At 43.0% G+C, this 25251-nt stretch overlaps 1 protein-coding gene across 3 annotated transcripts in view; it reads left to right on the top strand.

Moving 5' to 3' along the window:
* The window catches only part of LOC138513746 (C-type lectin lectoxin-Thr1-like), a 634248-nt gene that overhangs the window by 16922 nt on the left and 592075 nt on the right, over positions 1 to 25251 (top strand). For 2 of the 3 annotated variants that reach the window (XM_069628830.1, XM_069628831.1), the window contains exons 2-3: positions 2818 to 2865; positions 17632 to 17792. The exons of the other annotated variant lie outside the window; for it this stretch is intronic. In XM_069628830.1, the coding sequence (XP_069484931.1) occupies positions 2818 to 2865; positions 17632 to 17792 (209 nt within the window). The remainder of the gene's footprint in view (positions 1 to 2817; positions 2866 to 17631; positions 17793 to 25251) is intronic. 3 annotated transcript variants of the gene reach the window in all.

Raw genomic sequence — 25251 nt, 5'->3', positions numbered from 1 at the left:
CTCCACCGAGAATGAGCACATGTTGCTGGCTGACATACCGCGGAGCAGATTTTGGGGGGAGGCGAGAGTTGCTGCTCTGCTGCATACTGGGACCTTCTGTGCTCTCTCCCCACCTGTTGCCTCACCCTGGTGTGGTGCTGTTCATTGTAGTGCAACCATCTTGGAAAGTGTGCATCCTAGGACCTAGGCCTTGAGTTTTGTTCCTCGGGTGGAGACTGGCGCTTATATGACCATATTGATGTTTGGCCGATTATAGGCAACCTTCTCGTGTGTGAAGGTGCTGAATTCTTGGGAAAGGGGTGGGGTGTCCAAATGTCATGCAGCTAGTAATGTCCAGAGGGTCCAAACAGGTAACTATGCAAGATTTGGTGCAGTTGGTGAAACGGTGTGGAATTGTATAAGCAACAATGCTTTGCCAAGCCACAAACACATTTTGACTTGTGCTGAAATTCAGTGAACAGGATGCGGTGTCCAAATGTCATGTAACTAGTATTGTCTGGGGGGTCCTAACAGGTAACTATGCAAAATGTGGTGAAAGATTGGTGAAACGGTGTCGAATTGTATAAGGAACAATGCTTTGCCAAGCCACAAACCCAGAAACAAATGTTGACTTTTGCTGAAATTCAGGGAAATGTGTGGGGTGTCCAACTGTCATATAGCCAGTAATATCTGGAGGGTCCTAACAGGTAACTATGCAACATTTGGTGCAGATTGGTGAAACAGTGTGGAATTGTATAAGGAACAACACTTGTCCACAAACCCACAAACAGATTTGGAATTTGCTGAAATCTGGGGAAAGGGATGCAATGTCCAAATGTCAGGTAGCCAGTAATGTCCGGAGGGTCCTACCAGGCAACTATGCCAAATTTGGTATAGATTGGTGAAACAGTGTGGAATTATATAAGGAATAACGCTTTGCACAAATTCTGCCACAAACAAACATATATATATATATATATTAAGCGTGTGTGAGAAAGTATCCCTTAGTTGGACGTGTGCACATCTCACAATTTGAACAAACAATAAGTATATGTCTGAAGTGTTAAATGAATGTCAGGTGTGCAGCAGCAGTGAGGACTGAAGGGGTTAATTTCTCAAAAGGCCCCTTTCAAAACAAAAAATATCAAGGAATTGCCAGTCCGTCACTGTTTGCACTACCCAAAAAAATGTTTGTAAAACATTCTCCAATACCTAATATTCAAGAATTATGCCAGAGCCACTGGTTAGGTTGCAAATATTTTGTTATTGGACTAAACATAAAGTGTACACATTTTGACTCATAGCATACTACATAAACTCAATTCAAGATTGAAAATCAAATACCTCCAAAATAAGGTTGGAACATCAAGAACACTTTCGTGCTGTGTTTTAACAAAAAATTACCAGAAAAAGTCAAACAATTACAAGTATTGTCGTCACTGTTTCTGCAGAAACTACCATAGTACAAAGTCACGTAAAAACCAACGCCAACACGTGTTTCAACCCAAACCGGGCCGTCCTCAGTGCATTTGTAGTCTATAATTGACTGTGTCACATTATCCAAAGGAAAAACATTGGGCCTCATTACACGGTAGGCAGTAAGGGTTTACCGGTACCGGTAAGGGCACCGGTACCGGTAAACCCTTACCGCCTTACTACGAGTTCCCTTTGCGGGACCCGACCTTAACGGCTGGTTTTACCAGCCGTTAAAGTAGGGTGCCGCAAAGGGACCTTGGAGCTAATTACGGTACCGCAATTTGCGGTACCATAATTAGCGCCTTCCCCATTCCCATTATGCCCTATGGGGGCAAAAATGGGAATGGGGAAGTGCCTTGGTGAATGGGGAATTACCGCCCCCGCTCACCTTGGAGTAGGGCGGTAATTCCGCCATCCACCAAGGCGGACACGGTAAAATACCGGCGGCAACCATGGCGCTAATAGCGCCATGGTTACCGCCTACCGTGTAATGAGGCCCATTGTTGAGATATGTCCAATCAAACATACGATGAAATAATTTACACATAGATATTAATACAGTTCAATACAGAACCAGAAAACATATCAACAGGGGAAGGAAACGGGGAGTGGGGATGGGGATAAGAGAAGAGGAAACAAAAAATATATCTATTGTTTAGAGTCAGTAAAGAGTCCAATGGCATTATTTTTAACAAATATGTATACAGCGTTGCTTAAATGGTATGTGTTGAGCATAGCCACGTCCCTGGTAACAGTATTTTTCTAAAAGTACTTGATAAATTGTATATATATATATATATATATATATATATATATATATATATATATATATATATATATATATATACTCTTGCAATGTACATAGGTAATGAGAATGTTTAATGTTTTTCTTTTTAAGTGATGCTCACTGTGATTAGATAATGAAGTACATTTTATAAGAGCATATTATATTTTTTGCTATCTTAGTATCCGATATGTAATGTATGTCTAATGGTTTTAATACAGGTGAAATATACTTGAAAATGAAGGAATGGTGTAACTTTGTGTATGTAATATCAAACATAGCTTTTTTCCTTACTCAGTAATCATCAAATCATTCTGTGTTCGAGCTTTAGTCCTGGCAACATACATCATGCATTCAGCCCTGCATTCAAGGACTCACTTATTGGATTTGTCCATTTATTGTTTTTGTTTGAGTGAAAATTCTGGAATATCAACCCCTTTTTATTATTGTCGATATGCCTTATGTCCTAAGCCCCTCAGTTGCCTCTTTGATAAGTTTACTATAATGAATATGTTTTGATCCTATGACGTGTTGTACCTCAATAAAAAACACACACATACCTTTTCTTTTCTTTTCAGAAATCATGCTTACGTTGTGTCTGCTGCTTCACTTTCTGACCAGTGGAGGTTTGATTATTTTTTATTATACTCCGACTTACATAAAATGTTGAGTTCAATTGAATAAATGAATGAATGAATGAATGAGTGAATGCATGAATGAATGAAATAATTATGTAGTGCCAATCTGCAAATTAAACTGTCACAAGTAACATCTGGCTTGAGGCAGACAGCACAGAACATTCAGACCATATGGATTTAGTGTTCATTTCCATAAACTGTGATGTGTCTCATTTATAACATCAGCAACATATGAAGCGCCACAATGGGAAACAATAACAATAGAGGTAAATGTATTGCCCCTCTATCAAACAAGAAAACAGAACAAGCATTGGTAAAGTCAAATCCAATGGGCCTCATTACATTACAACTGTGCCGTTCTGGAAACCAGTGTTTCCGGACCGGCAAAGTACGACTCTGCGGTTCAGACCTGGTGGGCGGAATGACATCCGGCCGCAGAGTTTCACAGAAGCAACAGCACTGTTATTAACGGTGCCAGTGCATCACTGGTCCCCAAATGGGGACTTACAAAATTACCGGCGCCTGACTTCCCGACCACCGGGGTTGTAATACCCCAGTGTTATTAGGAAGTCAGGCGCCGGTCATTTATTTTTAGTCTGGCGTCAAGCAGCCGGTCTCACCGTGAGGCTTACCGCCAGACTCGAAATGAGGCCCAATGTGTGTTGCTTGACAAATGTAAAGGGTATGCCTTGACCTTTTGGGTGCTTTACAATAAATTCTTACCCTCTATATTTTCAAAGAACAAACTATTGGGGTTGGCAATGCCTGTGTTTGAAGATCGGCACAGAATTACTGCCCAAAGATGATTTTAAGGGCTTTAGGTAAGCTAAATGGTGTTTTTGGATAGATTAGCTCAATAGCGCTTTCACTGGTGCAAGGTGTCAGTTATATCGCCCCAAATTGTTGTATTCTGTAAAAATATATGGTTGCTTTAAATATGCCTTTTGATTGTTTGAACACTGCAAAACAAAATACAAATGTGTCTGTTATGCGTTGACAATTGATCTCTTTCAATTTTTCAGGATGACTTTTTGGTGATTGTGTTCTGGATTTTATTTGACTCTACGCATGAGTTGTGGGAAAGGCTCTCTTGCATTTTGTATTGGCTCTTTATTGTCTCTTTATGGGCTCTTGCATTTTTTAATGAAAACCTGTATGCGTTATTTACTTATGATGCTTTTGATGAAATGCAGCTACCGTTCTGACCAACCCTTTAGTCATTGATGCAGTTTCCGTCATGTTTTCATTGCTTTAGCCCACAGAGGAGAGCCTACTGAGGCTCAGATAGATAGCTTAGGGGGCTCGAATGGGAATGGGGATGGGCACATTGAATGAGGAAATACTGGATCCTCCAAGGTTGGAATGGCCCGGTAATTCCTCATTCAAGGAACCCAGACCTGAGTTTGGTGGCAGCCATGCCCTTAATAAGGGCATGGCTGCCTCCTAACTCGTTATGAGGCCCTATGTATTGTAAAAAATAAATGGTTTATTTAAATACAAGTAGGCCCAGATAAATCTTGGGGGAAATAATCACTATCACATTATATATAAACACAACACTATGCTTGTAGGTGCACAGTCCAGAGCATATAACCTTATTTGGAACACATAACAGTAGTTCTAGGGAAGTCAAAACCAATAGTAACTTTTGGATTACTTACAGTAATACAAGGTAGTAGACCCTAGTAGTTGTACCGTGACGCTCAGCAAGAAATCACACAGTAAACCAACTGGACAATACACCTTTCTGAATAGTGGAACAGTTATTCTAGGAACAATAAAAGCCTATAACTCTGATTCAGGATAGCACAGTTATACTAGGGGAGTTTGACAGTGGGGTGTACTATTCAATTACAGTTATTTTTCAGTTCACAGACTAAGGGAAGCAATAACTTGGTATCTTATGTTTGGATGGTACACAGCTATGCAAGGTAAGTAACACCCCTACATACTTTTGTAAGGAGCTACCAGCAACCTAAAAGGTAAGTATGACCTAGGCGGACTTATTCTGGACAGGCTAACAGCAGGTCAGGGGAAACAAGACACATTTGGGGACATTCATACAATTATCCTAACAGGAATAATAAAGTGAAACTAGCAGCATTACTTTTGGGAAGAGGGAACTCAATTCACAGGTGAGTACTTAAACTTCTATGAACTTTCTGTTGGAACGGCGACACAGTTTCTAAGGAAAGTAAGACTTCGAGAATACTTATTTAAGAAGGCACCCAGTTTATTCAATGTAAGTAAATCATATATACTTTTCAGAATTGCAGAACATATCTAAGGTACGTAATAGCTTTTTGTAACTATTTACTCCGAGAATTTAAAGTTACCAACTAACTCTTTTGCAAGTAAGTACACTTTTCAACACTTAATTTACTTTTCGATTCAGACGCTGTAAATGATCTATCCCTTCCCAATTCTAGTACATGAGTTCTCTCAGAGGCAGAAGAGGGACCATAGTGGTCTAGGAGCCAGCAGAAAGCAGGGTGCCATAGGGCTCAGTTGCAGGCACAGTCAGAGTTCATGAGGAAGACTGGGCAAAAAAGTAGTTCACTTTGAAAGTTAGTTAAGGTCCAGGGACTTCAGAGAAGGCCCAAGGAGGATTCCAGCATTGGGCCTGGGTGAACTGGACAAGAGACCTCCCAATCACAATAGCACCCAAAGAATACAGAGGAATCACAAGAGAATGAAAGTAAGTAAATACCCCAGCCAACACAGCACCTCAGCACAGAAGAAGTGTTGCAGCAGGAAGACTTCAGCATTTGCAGCCAAAAACCTGGTTGATGAATTCCTTTGCCTAGAAGACGGAAGACAGGACATTGGAAGGACTTTTGCAGCAGGGATCATGGAAGCAGTCTCCAGGCAAGATTTTCCTCATGGTTGGATGTGGCTCTGTGGATTTGGTGCCTTTTGCAGGAGCACAGAAGAAGACAGAATATCAGTGGTTGGATTCTCGTCATTTGCAAGGTCCAGCACTCTGATGAGGGGATTCTTTGGCCTCGATTCATGTCTCTGGAGGTCCAGCAGGATGCCTACAGAGTTTTAGCAAGATTCAGAATTCAGAAGACCATACACCGCTCAATGGCTTGAGGTCCGATGGTATTATGCTATTGCAGACATGAAAGGTCACAGCGCAACGTGGCCTGGCTCAAAATGCAGGTCATCTTGAGTCTAGTGGGTACACCAGGCTCTGGGTCGAAGTCATCCGTTCTGTGATCTTCAGGTTGATTGGAACAAAGGGTAACAGCAGGCTCTGGTTACACATCAGGTTCTTTGGTTGCTGGAAATGACTATGGCCTTTGTTTCTTCGTCTTTCTCTTCGATTTCAGCTCCAGTGGTCGACTTGTCAGCAGCTTCAAGATTCAGAGTTGTTATCAGGAACTACAGCATATCCTCTGCATTATTTCCCTGCATTTTTCAGAAGGGGGCAGTCTGGCTGTCCAATCGGGATAGGCAACCCCTCACTGGGAGTTGTCCCCTTTTAGTCAAGGTGTAAAACAAAGGGCTGCAAAGGTTTGGACTCCTCCTTCTCTTCCTGCCTTTCCAGAAACTTTGGGCCCTGTGAGTGTACTCCACAGAATTCCCGCCAGAGACAAAACAACCACTGAGGTTTTTCCCACCGAGAATGGTAGGGGAAGATGTCAGAAACAGCAAGCAAACAAGAAATGGCAAAAAAAGAAGGGGCCCACCATTTTAGAAAAACTATGGCTCTCTGTGAATTACAGCGGCTGAATTAACAGCCTGCGAGAAATAAAGACTAAAAGTCATAAAGGTAAAACCACAAAATGTTACCAGGTAAGTAAGAAAGAGGATACATTGTATCACCCCAGCACTCCACTATATAAAATGTAAAGGGGGATGAAAATCCATCTTTACTACTTGGCAACTGTAGTTCACCCAAGTACATGAAAGTGAAATTAACAGGGGAGCCCAAAGGGGCATCCCAGCCTGTGCCCAAAAGTTGTAGGAAACTATAACTTCAACCATACACTATAGAGAGACATAGACAGGTTACCCATTAAAATGAGTAAAAGTCTAGGTGAGAGGGTAAACACATTCCCCTTCACCTAGGGTCAAGATAAAATAGTGACCTAGTCAAAGCAAATAGTTCTGGGGTAGACACAGGTCAGGAAGATGTATCATTGATATGAAAATCTTACCTAACAATATGGTCCTGAAGATCACCCTGAGTTCTGCTCAGTGCTGCATAGCGGGTGCAGTTATAGCACCAAAAGTCAGGGCTTTTCTACCATTCAATTTATTTTGTTATTGTGTCAGAGGATACACCACTCATGAGTTGTAATTCTCTAATGGGATATTATAGCATATAATATACTTCCTTTGCCTATTTTGCATAGCTTTACTACCCACTCAGTCATGCAGTGATTTTTCTCATCCATGCAGCTTCTATCAATGTCTTTTGCACAGATGGGTGCTTGCTTTCCTTATTGTTTGCATACAAGAGAGTGGAATCAGGATCCCACTTGTAATTTGCTAATTACATGGTATTTCCAGTGTGATAGTGTTAATGATTTTTTCTACTTCAGGTTTGTCAAAGTTGGCTCTATCTGACCCTTCTTATCACATGAATTTACCTTTATAATGCACTGACAGGTGCTCACAGCTACCCAACTACTTGAGGCTACAGTTTGGAAGATATTTATTGATGTACAGCACAGCAGTTTCTAAGGAAATGTTGTTTTTATTTGTTTGTGATTTATGGAATGCCTCCCACAAGCAGGTTGTTTTAACGTACAGTGATGGTGGGATTCAAGTAAAGCAGGGTGGGGATACATGATTCCCCTATGCATAGCTTGACCAGAGAAGTTGCCTTCCAGGTAAAAGTTGGGTCAACATTATCTCTATGAAACGTAAAGGCACTATAAGGATTACAAACGTAAGTGTTGTTAATGATAGAATCCACACCATTTGTCCAATGAAAGTGTCTCAATAAAACCACTTAAATAAGTTCAGTTTTTAAGGCGTTTCTAAAGTAGGTATCTCAGTTGTCCTAAGGCCAGTGCTAGTTTCTTCTGGAGGTGTATACATATGTTCTCCAATGCACTTCATTATGGCCTGGGTAGGCTGTCCTTTCTTCACCGTTGGGGTCTGCATGTGTTTTGTCTGATGAGATGGGCGGTTAATCCCCGGCACAGCTCTCACTATTGTATGCTGTTACATTACATGGTCTTAGGCCCTAAATATTTTTGAACACTGAGAACCAATTTCAACATTGTACATCTCTGGCTGCAGCCGCCATCCATTACCCCCCTATTCCTCTGCAGCAAGAAATATTCACAGTTCCAAGGAAATGTGTGGAGGAGTGATGGGAGAGTTGTTCTACAAAACCTGCTTTCAGGGCAAAGAAGCCTGTGAATTCTATGACACATCATCGTAACTTACACTGACTTACTTGACATTTAATAATTCCAATTTTCACTACCAACCTTCTGCGACTACAGCCAAAATAAGATCAGAGGTTTACTCCTAATGACAGTAAGTGATGTCCATTCATATGTTCACTACCAGCTCACCCTGCACCTCCCACCACCTGGTTACTACAACCCAAAAGCTGCAGTAATGACGCTGCTCCATTGTCTCGCAGGCAGTTAATAATGTCCTCTTAACAAAACGTTCCAAATTATCTACTACTTCCTGCTAATTTGGAATTATGTTATACTTCCATTTTTCTGTGGAAATGGAACGAATTCCCAATTTCAAGTTGGAATGATGAAATTCTAAACATTTCCAAAAAATGCTCAACCCAACTTGCAGAACACTTACATTATTGTTCATGTAGTAGTCATGGTAGAACATTTAATATGTTAAAGACATTCATAGCTATATGTCTTTCTAACACACATAGATGATCTGAGCTCTGACATGTATGTGAACATTTCTGAGAACTTAAATAAGCGTGGGATTTTGAGACCTTGTCTTGTATTATGTACTCAATAGAGCAGTATTTACTTAGCTAGGAGCAGGCCGAACTTAAGTAAACACAGATGCAGATGATTGCTCCTGTAGACTCTTTTACCCCTTTGAGTTATGTAATATGTGATACTATGATCACAAAAAATCTAATTGCTACTATAGCAAAATGTCTTTTCTTGAGGTTTTGGGTTGACCAAGGCATAGGTTCTTAATATGGTCCTTATCGTAAACAAGCACTTTCTTATTGCTTATGTCCGTATCAGAGATCATAATGCGGACACCTTTTGCTAAGTTCTTCAAGTTTGAAAACAGAGCACAAATATGGATGAGAGTTCAGCATAATAAAAATGTATACAATAAAGAATGATCATAGAAAAGAAAAAAGTCATATTAATGCCACAAATTTGAAAAATGACAGCTTCATTTTAATCAAACATCTGACACCACATCTAAGGGATATGGTGTAGGCAGTTAACATTTAATTCCAACATGAGTCCATCAAGCCAGAAAACCACTTTTCTGCAGTAGAAGAGTGTTGCAATCTAGAAACGTCTAGGCAAAATATGTCTCATCTCATCAGTGCATGTTGGCCAACTAAAATAGGATTTAAAATTCTAAAAAAGTACAAAACTCCCATATCCTGTTAAAAATGTTCCATTTTGGTTACTGGCCACCAGGGGGTGCACAGATGACTACAGCCTCCGCGTGAGCTCCGTGCCCCTGTTTCCCATAAGTGGCATTAGCCCCCACTTATAGACCCCCAACCCTTGAAATATTCCCTAAATCCATTCTGTGAATACCCCCCCTCAGGTGAAATTGGTGGTAAAGACAGGAGGAAACCGCGCTGCTCGAAGCGGCTCTCAGCAGTGGCGGTGCCTGCACCCAACGGACAGAGCCCTGCAGCAGAGACGGCTGCTTTTGCTGCGTTCCGAGGAGCGAGGCCGCAGACGAATGACCGCGGCCTGGACCAGGTGTCCCTATGGGTCACGGTGAGGGTGCCAGTGAGTTTTGTCGACTCCCCGCCGCTCCCTGCTGTGGCTCAGTTTCCCCTGCCGGCGCTGCGGCAAGTGTGTGCCTGCTGCTGGAGACCTGCCCATGGGGGGTTATGTTTTGGAGCAGTGCGCTGTTTTCTGGTGACATGCGCGGGCGCAGTATAACTACCCGGCGTGGCCATCAAGGCATTGCGAGCCAACCACCTGCATTTCATTGAGTCTGGGACACTGGTTCTGTGCCTCCCATTTAAGAAGCCTGGGAATGAGGAAGGTGATTATGCCCACGCTGCACAGCCTGCAAACAAAAACACAGCGGTCTCGCTAGGCAGGCGCCAGCACTGGAGAAATATAAGCAAACACCTGCATGTAACGCGTTATTGAACCACGCAATCCACAGTCACTGCGACGTGGATAGAAAGCGGTAGGCAATCCAACGGACGCCCCAAACTACTGGGCGAATTTGCAAGGCGATTCTCCCCCTTGACTCCAGCAGCAGCGGGGATGGACTAACAGCCCTCTGACCCATTGACCACAAGACCACAAAACCGTGCTCTCCCTTACAGGGGCATACGCATGGACTGGTCATAAGGATCTCACACAACGTGCACTCGAAGTGAGCTAGTAAGTGGCACAGAATTAGTACCTACGGATGAGGGACACAATCTAGTTAGTGCTCCTGGAATCAATCTGAAGTTAGCTGATTCTCGGCATTCACTGCACTGAAACCAACATCACTGTGACAATCGTGAGGTAACTCCGTCACCAAGAGGTTGCCTGTGCAACGATACTTCCTCCTCAATGCATAATTCAAATACACAAGCTCGGAACGGTCGCTAATACAACTCCTGAATCTGGGGGCCACGTAACACTAGTGGCTTGAAAGGCCTGAACCACAGAACCACGCAACCATAGAGACTACCCCGCAGGACGTAAGGTTCCTCCCCCTTTAACGAACAGGCCCTGTGTGGTCACAATATACTGCAACGTCCGACACGCCCAAAGATCTAATGAGGAAGGCGGAATCGTTGGGGGCAGCGCCTGGTGTTTGATAGACTTCACTGTAAAACCTATCCGGAGGGTTAGGCCCTCGAAATCAAGGCGTGTGCCCTCCTCAAGTGCACCTGCAATTGTTTGACACCAGTGAACACCACCTGCTCAATTACACAGGTTCTCAACGGGGTGCACACTCATAGAGCACCCACTGACCTATTTCAGAAATCCTGTCCCCTATTGAGGGTTGGGCCCCTGTTGAACAGGGCATGTGTCCTTCTCATAAATTGCATGTCCTTACCAACCGGAACCCCCCCTTCATGGTGATAATCTTCGCATAGACTATCGAACTCTGCAAAACACTCATAACCAATAAGGAGACCTTGGGAAAGAACAATTGAGATACATGAGAAGCTGAAATCCCTCTAGAACCTGGTACCACTGTAAGGGGCAGCCCACTCCATGCACTCGGACCCCCGACCACGATCGAGAAGGCTGGACACCCACTCTTGCGGCATGTGTCCTCTTCTCTTTTCACAGAGGCGAAGGGATCATCTTTGTCACACAGGACCTCTACACATCATCTGGTACACCTCCCACTGAAATGCTGTAGGCCAAGACTACATGGACATTAGGGCAAAACTCGCATTTTACAGGTTCACCCCCCATCAAACTGGCACTTCCCCTACAACGATTCCAATGATGGTGACATCAGGAACGGAAGCAGCGGCAACCAAGGCTGATGTGGCTGATCTGTTGAACGAAATGAAGAGCAGGAGAGCCGACATAGGTGGAAAAGTCGATAAAATAACACAGAGAATTGACAAAATGGAGGAAAGACTGGAAGAAGTTGAAAACAATCAGACCTCCCTTGGCACACTGGAAGCCCAAATGGATCAGAGGATTGCAGAAATTGAAGCCAGGGAGGAAGAATTCTGCCTGAAAGTCGACAACTTGGAAAACCGTGAAAGACGCAACAACATACGCATTGTCGGCATTCATGAAGTGAACGGGGAGATGGAACTAGACCTAAAAAGAAAGCTTCACACACTCATGAAACTTCTGTTTGAGGAAGAGTCGGTAGATGAGCCCAAAATCGACCGCATCCAGATGGCGGGGGAGCTGCTGGTGGCCCGAAGACGGTTTTAGCCTGCTTCCACAACTATGCTGACAAAGCTAGAGTCCTCGAGAAGGCCGGACACAGCCCTCAGATTTCTCTGGATGCAGCAAATATCTCGATTTAACAAGTTTTGTCCTCTCTTACGTTAGCCATGAGGAGGAAATGCCTCCCACTCACAAAATGGCTAAAACAGAAAGACGTACGGTACCGCTGGGGCTACCCCTTCTCACTCACATTCAAATGAGAAGGGAGTACGATCAGGCTGAAATCAGAGAAGGATATTCGCACGTGCACGGCCGACCTGTTAGGCAACCAGGAGGAAGAAGCAAATCGAAACGGAATGGAGAATTTAAGGACCAAAACGGCAGAAGATACCAGGATACAGAAAGTTCAGGAGGATGAATGTGTCCCCAGATATGGAAAACTAAATCTCCTACTCATGCGAGATTGCTCTGTTGAACCGGTACCTCAGACCGGCGGAACAATTATCTGTACTAGACGAACAACTCACACACAAATGACAACGACGACTGTGAATATGATGAATATACCTGTGGTATTGAGGAGGGGGGAGCAGGGGCTCAATGTTAACATTGGTTTTCTGTGATGGCACCAGTGGATGCACAGTCCTCACTGGTGGTCCGAAACCGACTGGGTGAAAATAACCCAGCTGTATCGGACACCGCTTGGGGGAGGGGGAGGGAAAAATGGAAGAGGGGAGGGGAGGGAAAGGGACAAGTTCCTATAAAGTTACAGGCAATGTTATTACAACTGTTTTAGAAAGAGGTTATATGAGTTCACTATATAAACGAATGGGTGGTACAAAGGGCTATGCCAACAGACTCTATACCAGATAGATCCGGATTCCTAAGGGCTGTGAAGGGAATCAATTCCCCCACCAAACGATCATTAGTTGCTAGAGAATTTAAGAGGTTGAATCTAGATGTACTCTTCCTACAGGAAACTCAGTACACGAGAGGCGATGAGCGTAGGGTCCTCTATTCGAGGGTGGGATCTGAACACTGGAGCTCGGGCCCCCTGCGGAAAGCTGGAGTGGGTATACTATTGAAAAAGGGACTCAATTTTGAAGTCACTAAGACATGGGGCCTCCTTCCGAGGTCAGCGGTAAGGGGTTAATGGTGCCGGTAAGGGTGCCGGTGCCGTTAATCCCTTACTGCCGCATTACGGGGTCCTTTAGGGGGTCCCGCTAAGGGCGGCTGGTTTTACCAGGAGCGCCCTTAGTAGGAGCCACTAAAGGACCAGGGAGATAACAACGGGCCCGTTATTAATGGGCCCGTTGTTAGCTCCCTCCCCATTCCCATTGAGACCAACGGGGGCTTGAATCGGAATGGGGATGGGTTTTTTGAATGAGGAATTACCGGGTCCTCCAAGATTGGAATGGCCCGGTAATTCCTAATTCAAGGAACCCGGACCCAGTATGCGGTTTTGGGATAGCCATTGCACTAATAGCAACATGGCTACCTCCATACTCGTAATGATCCCCACAGTCTGACGTAGAGGGAAGAGCCATGGTACTGTTGGTAGGATGCACAATACCATTCACATGCTTGCAACACTCTATGCCCCCAATACTGGGCAACTCTGCTTTCTCCAACGGGTGATCCCAAAAATCATGCTTGAAGCTGCGGGAAAGATTATTCTGGGTGGGGACTTCAATATATGGGCGGACCCTACTCTTGATAGACAGGCTGCAAACCTGAGCGCATCTGCACTGACAAACGGTGGCCGAACAGAGATAATTGAAATGATGAAGTTGTATGGGTTGCAGGACATTTGGAGACACTCTCAAGCTGGGTATTCGGCGCTACACTCCACATTCACCAGAATTGATTACATATACTTCTCTGCAAGATTATGTGTGGCCACAACTGCCTCAGAGATTGTACCAATTACATGGTCTGACCATAATATGGTTACCACCAACATGAGTCTCCTTGCACTACCACATAGGGACAGGAAGTGGCGCTGCAATGAGACACTTTGGAAAAACCCTGTCTTTCGTGAGCATATGGCAGAAGAGATTACAGAATATTTCAGAGCAAATGATACAGGGTAGGTGTCTAAGAGAGCGGTATGGGAAGTGGGGAAAGCAACATGGCAGGGTGTTCTGATTAAGGAGGGAGCTGATAAGAAAAGAGAGAGGACCCTGATAGAGAACAGACTGAGGCACGAAATTGCACAGCTAAATGTCGCATCACAAGCCTCTGGGGCTGAGAGGGCGGAGAGAATTGCAGAGGTGCTCCATTAAAGGGAGGAACTCCGACAGCTGGAAGAAGGGTTGGTCATACGCAAACTAGGGTTTCTGAGACAGAAGCATTATGAAAAAGGCGATGAAGCAGACATACTCCTCGCAGCCAGACTACGGGGACAGCGAGCAGAGAGATGGGTCTCAGACATTCAGGGAGACAGTGCTCACAAACCAGGGAAGCCGAAAGGCATCCCGGAGATCTTTGCCGATTTTTATGAAAATATCAATAGATCTGAAATGACACAGGGAAAGGCAGAGAAAGATCAGTATATGAGAAGAATAGACATGCCTACACTCTCACCGGACAAGGTGAAAATACTAGAGTCTCCTATGACCTCAGATGAAGTGGAAAACACGATTAAGTGACTCCCAATGGGTAAAGTGCCCGGAAACGAAGGGTATACAGCCGGGTTCTTTAAGACCTTTTCATCATCCCTTCTCCCCTTCATGGTTGAGTATGGTTGAGTTGTTCAATGATATTTTGCAAATGTGAGTGGCTCCAGAATCATTCTCGCAAACACTGATCTCAGGGATCCCCAAAGAAGGTAGTGACCCCAAACTGTGCAGATCTTACCGCCCCATCTCCGTCTTTAACATTGATGTGAAGATCTATACCCGCGTACTGGCAGCCAGACTGGAGATCCAAATGCCCTTCTTGATACATAATGATCAGGTGGGCTTCATTGTAGGTAGACAGGGGGCTGACACGATCCGTAAAACTCTTCACTTAATACATGAATCAAGGAAAATAGTGTCCGACCCCTTACTCCTGTCCATTGATGCAGAGAAAGCATTCGACAGGGTAGAGTGGGACTTCTTTAGGAAAGGGGTTAAGGCTGTCTATACGTCTCCTCAGGCATCTGTCATGGTTAATTCGGAATACTCTAGATGGTTCAATCTGGAAAGGGGCACAAGACCCCCTCTCAGCAATACTGTTCGCTCTCTCCCTCGAGCCCCTTGCATTGGTGCTTAGATCTGATAACCAGGTAGAAGGTCTCAAAGTAGATGGAAAGGAATATAAAGTGGCCCTCTACGCTGATGACCTCTTACTCCAGGTAACTAATCCCATGACATCGATACCTAGAGCCATACACCTGATAGAAACTTACAGAAGGCTTTCTGGCTTTAAAATCAATAGATCTAAATCAATACTGTACCCGTTGCAGATGCTAACCCCTGAGGACTCCGCTAAATTCTCCCAGCTGGGCCTTCATTTGGGAGGACATACCCTGCATTATTTAGGGATAAACTTGATGAGAAATATAGAGGATATGTATGCTGCAAACTTCCCACACATTCTCTCCTCGTTTCATGCAGATCTGGCAAAATGGCAGAAGCTCGCAATCACCTGGATGGGGAGACTTAACACAATTAAAATGGTATGCCTACCCCGATTTCTATACCCGTTTCAGGTTCTTCTTTTGAAGCTCCCGGAGCCATTCTTTAGAGAGGTAAAGGGTGCCATCCTAAAGTTTCTATGACAGAGTAAGAAGGTGAGAATACTGTATGATGTACTCATTATGCCCAAAGATAAGGGAGGTCTGGGACTCCCAGAGCTAAAGTTATATTATCGAGCAACGCAGCCAAGGGTGTTGATTCCCTACTTGAGAGGGAGGAAGGACCTGCAATGGGTTCATCTCGACAACTATAATCTGTTTCAGAATGGCTGTGGGTCCCCAGATCGAAACTCCTCTGCAGACTCCCGGAACACCCCATCATTGGCACAATATGGGGCATATGGAAGGAAGGGGTGGACATGCAAGCAGTCACCACATGGCCCTCTCCTCTGAATCACAAATGGGCTCCAGGAGTGCGTGAGGAAATACCCGACCATGCACAATATCAACCATGGTATAATGCGGGCCTAGAGAGGGTGGGACAGCTGTGGGGAGGTAGTGTTTTTCATATGATCTCAGAACTCAAAGAAGCAATGGGAGTTCACCCAATCTTGATCTTGCTCTACCTTAGACATAAAGGCGTTCTCTCCAGAGAGGAATGGTGAATGAAAGTTCAGAGAGAACTCACGCCATTTGAGAAGTTCAAAATGAGATGTTGTGGAGTGACTTTGCAAATTAGCATGCCTCAAACTCCAGATGGGGTGCGACACAGAGAACCTGAGCGAGAAACCAATGTGTGATCTGTACCGTATGAACAGTGAGAGAAGCTAGCCTGGCAATCTGTGAGATAAATTATCACCGTAGCCAGGACCTCTTTGTTTTTTGTTAGCATACGGGTTAACTAGGAAAGTGAACGATGTATAGCATAAACATGACAGCATCACGAAGTGTAAAATGAAGAGATGGAACCTTGTCCTGGCGGTGGTGCATGGAGGGTGGGATTTTTGGGGGGCGGGTTGTATTTGTTTTTTATGTTCACCTGGCAGGGAGAGGTAGAGGTGGGAATTGTTTGGTTGTAAATTGGCCTGAATGCCAGATGTATGTTATGAATCTTTTGTGTTTAAAAGCAAATAAAAACAAATAAAAAAAAAAGTTTCAATTCATGAATTTTGGAAATGCTCCCATTGCCTGTTCTGGGGTAAGGAATAACGGAGGCAGTTGGAGACCAAAGGCGGGTAATGGGGAACTCTCCATCTGGATAGCCAGATGTGTAACAGATAGTTTGAATCTCAACAATTTCAGGATGGTCCTAGAGAAGCCTATCCTGTGTTCCAGGAAAGTGGGTAATGAGTGAGGGTTGACCATTTGAAAAGCAGTCAAGAGGTCCAAAACGACTAACAAGCATGAGTCCTCTTCATGAATAATCTGAAGTGTGTCGTTAACCACCTAGATGGTGGCTGTTTCAGTGCTGCATTTGAGATGGATGCCAGATTGGTAACCCCCAAGCTGACAGAGTTGTTCACTTTTTGTAAGAGTAGTTTGCTAGGTCTTTAACTTTGACAGTGAATCTTTTCAGGAATGGGCATATAAACTCTCTTTTTAGGACATCTGGGATATTCCCTCGCTGCAGGAGGTGTTGATTATCCTACAAAGAGCTGTTAGGAAAGAGCTATGTAGTGGCTGCTTTTCCACACAGCTCTATCATATGTAAACAATTAAAGTTGTGAACAATTAAATGAAATTGCTAATCTAACACGTATGCACCAGACAATCGAGAGATTCAGTTTTACATATAATGTATTTTCTTTTCTGCACATTGACATCATTGTATCTATTAATAAATAATGGAGCAAAGACCACATATGACTTAATATATGGTTAAAGTCATACAATGTGTAACAAATGTCTTTTGACACAAATGGCACCCAGCATAGATTTGTATTTGTATTTATTTTATTTGTATTTGCATTTATTAAATGTATAGAGTGCTTTTATCCAAAGCGCTTGCACGGTTGTAATTCTATGTTTTTCTCTAACATTGCATTATCTTCTAAGATTTCCAAGTATAATAATAGTATTTGCTTTTCATTTTTTTTATTGTACTAGGTAACTGTCAGACAGCCAATGCAGAAGGTGCATCTTCTATATCAATGACTGCTAGAGAGACTTGCCTCTGTGCTCAGGGCTTCTGTGACTCTGGCTGGATTCAATATAAGAATTCATGTTATAAGCCAGTGCATGAGCATGTGTCTTGGACCAAAGCAGAGGTATGCATTTACACTCTAATATCTGCCGACACTGGTGCATATATAGCATGTATTCCCATTTATATGGACGAAGATCCATTGGTATTCAGAAAGGATCTCATTAAATGTTCCCTTGCTTCAAGGTATGCCCAGCACTTAAGGGCATTTCTATTAGGAGAATCACTACCCATATTACAGGATGCACAAGTAATTTTAATGATCATCGCAGTTATGATAGGTGTGCATATTCCTTCAGAATCCATGCAGCAGAACATTAAAAAGCAATTTCTCTCATGATATTTCAGATTGCAGCCCTTATCACATGAGCCTTATAAATTATAGAGAGCCATGCTGTTTTTCTACAACTTGATCACTGCCTTTAATTCTTCACAAGAAAGCCCCTAGTGTGGACTAATTATGCATTTGGTGCTAATATGTTATATACTCTATGCTGGAATTTTCGGATGCATTTTCTCCCGAAAATGTTGTGGTTTTTTTTCCATGAACTTCAATGCCGAATTTCATCCAAGAACTATGGCGCAAGCATGGTTTTGATACTTACATCCGTGTTAAAAATTGTGAATCAAAACTAACCTCAGAGCCTTTATTCATGCCCCAACTGCCAATCTCCAATCCGAGATGGATAAAATGAAATTGCGTTATACAAATTGGATGAGAAGCTAAAAAGCATGCATACTGCAACAAAAAGCAGAGACAATGTTGTGCTGCCTGTCCTCCAACAATATGTGTCTTTCTGTTGGTTGATTAATACATCTAGCCAAACTCGACTCAAAAGGCTCATGTGTCCAATTGCAGAAGTGGATTGGATTACTCATTAAAATGAGATCTATGCCAGGCTCAGGCCCTGAAATCACGTAGGACATAAGTTTCCCCAACCAGTTTGGCCCTGAGACCTCAATATTGATGATATTCACCCACTTATTAAAAACGTGAACCATCATGTGCTCCTGGACATGATGGTCTCGGTAATGTTACCATGAGAAGTTAGCTAGAACTTTGCGCTTGAATCCTAAAATCATTATTCAGTCAGATTATTCTCGCTAAGACCGCCCCGAATTGCTGGAAAATCTCACACATAGTTCCACTTTATAAAAAAAGGTGCGTAAACTCTCCCTAGGAATTGCCAAACTTTAGCCTTGCTAGGTGTGTCTAGTATGATTTTCTCTTCCATCCTGCTAGACCATTTGGAAAAATGGGCCACTAACAACATATCCCAAGGTATTTGGGAATGGCCCTTAATGGATTAATTCTATCATTCCTTAGAAATAGGGCAATTGTGAAAAATCAACCCATATACGGCACCTTTATTGACCTTACTATGGCCTTCGATTGTGTTGACTGGACATTTGTCTGAAGTACATTTCAAAATAGGGGTTGTCTTCTATCTTAGCTCTGGTACCTGTATACAGATACTAAGGTACAAATTAGGCTCATTGCCCTGGGTACTCTGTCCAGGCCTATTCCTACATGTAGGGATTTATGAAAAGGTTGGGTACTTGCTTCATTTCTTTTTAATATGTTTATAGCAGATGTTGGAGAGTATTTAGCCCAGGTTAGATCTTCCCACCTACATTTGGGAATTCACCTGTGAGATGGCTGGTGTAGGACGATGACCTGGTTTTTCTTGACCTTACACCCATTGGACTTTGGTGGCAATTGGTGGTCTTAGATACCTTTATTAAGGCAAATGGTTTGAGTATTAGCCTGACAAAAAACTAAGATCATTATTTTTTGCGTAAATGTGTAACTAAACATAAAAACTTCAATTGGACACTAAACAAAACTTCTGTCGTAGTTGTTCCTCATTTATTTATTTGGAATTCCCAATTTATGTGAGTAACAGAAAGGCAGCTCTCTATGCAGCGCTTCGTGAGAAATGCATTGAACTTGCAGGTCAAGCTAAAAGTATTGGTATGCATTAGTGTGATTCTCCCTAATTCCTGTTATTACCTTTTCCAAGGCTAAGACAGTGGGCCTCATTACAAGGGTGGTGGCCACGGAATGAACGGTGCTGGTAAGGCACTGGCACCATTCATACCGGGCCGCCACATTACGAGTTCTCTTTGCGGGTTCCTGACAGCACGCCAGGTCTTACCTGGTGGGCTGTGCGGCACCCGCGAGCAAAACTCGTGATTCCACCGGCACTGTTATAAACGGTGCCGGTGCAACCATGCTCCCCACCCCCATTCTGTCCTATGGGACAGAATAGGGATCGGGAGCCCGGCATTACAGCCACCCGCGAATGGGCAATTACCGGCCAACTCACCTCGTAATGGGCCGGTTATTGCCCAATCGTGGGAGGAGGTGCAAGAAGCGAGTATGGCGGTAGCCGTGCCTGCCGTACAGGCACGGCTACCGCCATGCTCGTAATGAGGCCCAGTGACTCTCATGTATGGAGCTGAAATAATGACTCCTAAATATAGGACTATTTGAGACAATCTCGAAGGCCTCTTTTGGAGTTCCTTGAACCTCCCGAAGTGTGTACCTGTCCCAATAATGAGATATGAGATGGGTTTGAACTCTCTTAAAGCATTAATTTATTGGAAGTATTTGACTCTATACAGGAACATTTTAGCTCCCATCGAAGTCTCATTATTTTACATCCTAAACATAGCACTTATTAAGGAAATTGACACTTGTAATGGTGCAGAAGTATAGGATCAAAAAACAGGTGGAGTGTTGTTGGCTACAAACCTTTATTGATTCAACAAATGAAAAGTAAACCTATCTATCCCCAACACTAAGAGGGGTTTTCCCTGCCTCAACTAAACTAAGGACTCTGTCACGATGATAAGTCAAAAATAAAAATAGTTCACTGTCCTGTGTCAAAACCTATTTCCTTCCCTTACATTCTAGATTCAACTAAAGTAACAATGAGTCTTCTTGGTTGAGAGGCTGGACCTTGGTCTCAACAGTAGAGTGGAACTTTGCCCGAGAGACTGAATCCCTTCACCAGGTTTCAGTCCTTTTCCAAGGTAAAGTTCTAGATTAGGGAAAACAAAGTTCCAGTGTGTACCAATATACAGTTCCAAACTGTCTGCAACTAATATTCCAAAGGGGAAAAAAACTCTCTGGTTGTGAAGAAAACAAAGTTCCACCAAAAGAAATGTACTTCTCAAGTGAATGGCTCCCTTCTGTTGATCTAGCTCAGTTTTTATTCTGTGGTCACAAATGCCTATGGGAATGACTTTTTTCGAGTGGCTCTTGGCACTTTTCCACAATGTGCAACCCCAGGACTGCCTCCATTCTCCAGATCAAAGCCCTGCATAAAATAAGAGGATGCCTTCCTTCTCTTATCTCTTTTCCTCAGTGTTCAACACCAAGGGGACGACTCCCTTCTCCTGGTCAGGTTTCAACACAAGCCTAGATGACACCTCCCTCCTCTTAGCTCTTCTCACAATGTTCAATATCAGGGGGAATGACTAACTTCCCCTGGTCAAGTGTCATCACAAGCCAAGAAGATGCCGCCCTCCACCTTAGCTCTTCTCACAATGTTCAACACCAGGGGGAATGACTCCTTTGCCCTGGTCAAGCTTCAACATAAGCCAAGAGGATTCCATCCCCTGCTTAGCTCTTCTCACAATGGTCAATACCAAGGGGAATGACTCCCTTCCCATGGTCAAGTTTCAACACAAGCCAAGAGGGTGCCTTCCCCCGCTTAGCTCTTGTAACAATGTTCAACACCTGGTGATGACTCCTTATCCCTGGTCAAGTTTCAAAAAAAGCCAAGAGGATGCTTTACTCCTCTAAGCTCATCTCAAGGTATTTGCAGTATTCACAGTATACTCTCCGGTCTCAGACCCTTTTAGGATAATTCAATTATTTTGGGTCCCTGACCCCCTTGAAGATATTCCATATTCTCAGGTCCCAGACCAATTTATGTGGCTTCTTGTACTTTCTTTTCCTCGCCGCAGCTTCCCTGTATGCCTGCTATCCCGCCGGTAACCTGCGTTCCTTGTACTTTGATGAGCAAGTGTTCTGCTTTTGTCGGGACTTCTGCTGTCGTCAGCGGGTCTCTCCTGACAACTTTCGGCTTCTGTCAGCCTCTTGGGAGTCAGCAACATTCTTTGCTTCAGCGGTAGGTAGACCTCTCTTTCCCACTTTGTACTGTTGGCCAGACAATATGATAATTTGGTCTGCGCGTGCTCCTGACAGGAGTTCTTCTCAGGATATTGTAAATACCCTACATCACCTCATGGTTGAATGTAAAATGTTAGCTTGTAAACACCAGTTACATTTGAGTCATTTTTCCATGATATTAATTTTATTAACTGACAAGAACTATGGAACAGAATCATAGCTGGGTATCAAGCATCATTAGTTTTAGCTACTACGACATTTTTTATGCAGATTTTCCCCCAAATGTGATGATCATTTCTTTAAGTAGTGAATTAAGTATAATTTATCATTGGTCATTTTTGTGAATTATTTTATGGAATGAGTAATTGTTTTCTATTGAATTTCATGAAATTGTTAACCTCTTGTATTAATTGCTACTTAGCATTTGTTTAACCTGTGAATGTAAATATATTTGCCAGGTGAAATGTTTTTATCTAAAGACAAAAAGCCCATACATACAAAAATAAAATCACATATTATTGGTTGGTATGGTTACTTTCTTTCACAAATACATTTCATACAACGTGATTGGGCTTCTCTAAAATAAAGCTTTACTCTGTTCTGAGTAAATTGCCAGAAAACATCTCAGTGGTAGTGTACCTACTGCATGCTCCTTAAAAATCATGTTATTTCAAGTTAATGCTTGTATTTATCCTTTTGAAATTGAGGCAGCAACTCATCCTTCATGCTTGTGTACTCCACATGTGCAGGGTAGGTAAGTATGAGCGTATTCTGCTTTTCTATTTGCACATCACAGTCCTCTAGCTCATTTACAATTCCCAGGAGCTACCCTGAATTGATTAGACACCCAACCCATCAAAAAACCTCTTATCTCTGATATTCATTACTTAGATGTAAGGTGATCCATGGTTACGATATAATCCTAAATAGTAATTTCCACAGTCTACCTACAAACATTCGCATTCAAGCCTCTTGACAAGTCCTCATACCTACTTTGTCTGTCCCTTCTCCAAGGAACTCATTGATCTTATTTACATCAACATCAGGCATATGTATTCATTATTTATGTCTTTCACAGTCCCACCAGAAGGCACCCATCGGTATGCTTGAGTAATGCAAACACCACTCAAACATGACCAGCAACATGCAGCACCTACTCACTGACCACTCTTTCCAACCTGGGTCTCTGCTGCTCTCATGCTTCATAACTGAAAGGTAGTGTGTGCAAACAGAAAGCACATAAAGGGTGGAGAAATCACACTGAGCTTCTCAAATGCCACATGCTGTGAGAAAACACCTGGGTATACTCTACATTTTATTTGAGTACATCAATGTAAAATGAACCTCCAAAATGCACCTCCAATCTCAAATTATTCTTTGTGGTTTGTGACCTAGCAGTTTGGGCTAGACTGCCCCTATTGGGGTTGAACCAAGCCTGATTTGCATACAGTCTTTCCCCTCTCTGTAATTGCTTGGTAGGTGAACAGCAATGGTCTGGAGGGGTGCTCTGAGCGATGCCAGAGTTTGTGATTAATTCAAAACCATCCAGCCATCACCTCTTTTGGTTTGGAGATCAGATGGAGGACACTCACCCTCTGTGGCTATTTCAATGCAGGTTTTATTAAAGAACAATCAAATTGCCTACTTGTCCCTATTTTTATTGTGTGATCCTACCTATCAAACTAATTAAGTTGTTTGTCAGTCATCAGTGAATGTCCAAAATAAAAGTGTCCAACGTCCAAACCAAACCTAACTGAGCCTACCACAATTCTAATAACTAAAGACAGGTGAATGACTCCCTTCTCCAGGAGCTAACTTCCTGCAAGTTTCTTCTTCTTCTTCTTTTTTCTCGATATTTTTAGGTAGTCCCTTGTGACTCATTTTATCAGTTCATACAGTTACTTCAAGATTGTATTACATTCCTTTCCTTTCTATGGAATTTGGCTTCTTGGGTCTTGAATAATTACTTGCCTCATAGAGGGTGATGTTCCCCTCTTCCCAGGGTATTGATACCCAGTCTCTGAGTTTCTCTCTCTTTAAATCTCTTTCCCTTTTCCATAATTTATCATATTGTATTTCTTCAGTTTCTCTAGTCTTTGATACACATTTGTGGTTGCCCTTTTCCCCAGGTGTGTTTCTGTCACTCCTTAAGTGTCTCACAGTCTCTACTGCAATTGTAATTCTGTCATTAAATTCTCTGGTTCAGGTGTTTGTATCTTAATTGCAGTATATTTTCCAATATTAATTGTACTATTTTTTCTCATCATCATTCCATTTCCTTACTTTTTCATTCATAATACTGGAACGAGTATGAATGGTCCCATAATGATTTCTCTTATCATCATAAGTCTGATGTCTTATTCTTTCGTTTATGTTACTGAGACGAATATGAATGGTCCTGTAATGATTACTCAGATTTCTCTTATCGTCATTCTGTTTTCTTATTATTTATTTATATTACTGGGAAGAGTATGAATGGTCCTGTAATGATTACTCAGATTTCTCTTGTCATCATCATTCTGTTTTTGTATTCTTTTGTTTATTTTACTGGGACGAGTATGAAGGGTTCTGTAATGATTATTCATATTCCTCTTGTCATTATCATTCTGTTTTGTTATTCTTTCATGTATATTACTGGCATGAGTATGAACGGTCCCATAATGATTACTCTTAGGCATCCCTGGTCTCAAATTTTCCCTGTTACCTGTGTTTGCCTGGGGTAACGTCACCAGGGCCTTGGTCTGCTTGGGGTATGTTGTTTTCTTTATTCTCTCATTGTTCTCGCATGGTCTCGCTTCACTTCAGTGTCTCGAAACCGATATCCTCTCTTGATATGGTTTATCAGATCCTCTAGTAACCTTCTGGTAGGCGGCCGTATCTGCCTAGTGGTTTCAGTGCAGTTTGAGGGACCCTCGGTCCACCAGGGATCTCTGTGGTCATGCCACCACAATTGCCTTCTCTCGTCTTGGCTCTCTCTGGATGCTCTGCATCCCGAGTTCCCCTTGCAGCTTTCAAACTTGCAGGCTTTGCCGGCAGTAGAGTCTCCTCCCTTCTAAGGTGTTGCGTCTGCCTGGGGCTTCCCTTCCTGACATATGCGTCTCTCTGCCTCAGCTGCCTGCAGAGTCAGCTTCTTCATCCCATTTAAATGGGAATCCCTATTTAAAGAGACATGTGCATCTTCTAGTTGGAAATAACAAATGGTACATCTTCTTTTTCCCAGTCTTTATTTACCTTGTGTGTCCTTCACATTTTCAGATATTCCCAAGTAGGCCATATACCAATTTGAGAGTTCCTCAGAGGAACGGGTTTCCTTGTCCCCACAGGGGGAATCTCTCCTGGTGACGTCCCACTTTCCTCGATCCCTAAGGAGGATGATGAG

Source organism: Ambystoma mexicanum, chromosome 12 (genome assembly GCF_040938575.1).
Source record: "Ambystoma mexicanum isolate Mex_15411 chromosome 12, UKY_AmexF1_1, whole genome shotgun sequence".
NCBI classification, from domain to species: Eukaryota; Metazoa; Chordata; class Amphibia; order Caudata; family Ambystomatidae; genus Ambystoma; species Ambystoma mexicanum.
Note: the sequence above shows the minus strand (reverse complement) of the source record. Positions and strands in the feature narration are given on the sequence as shown.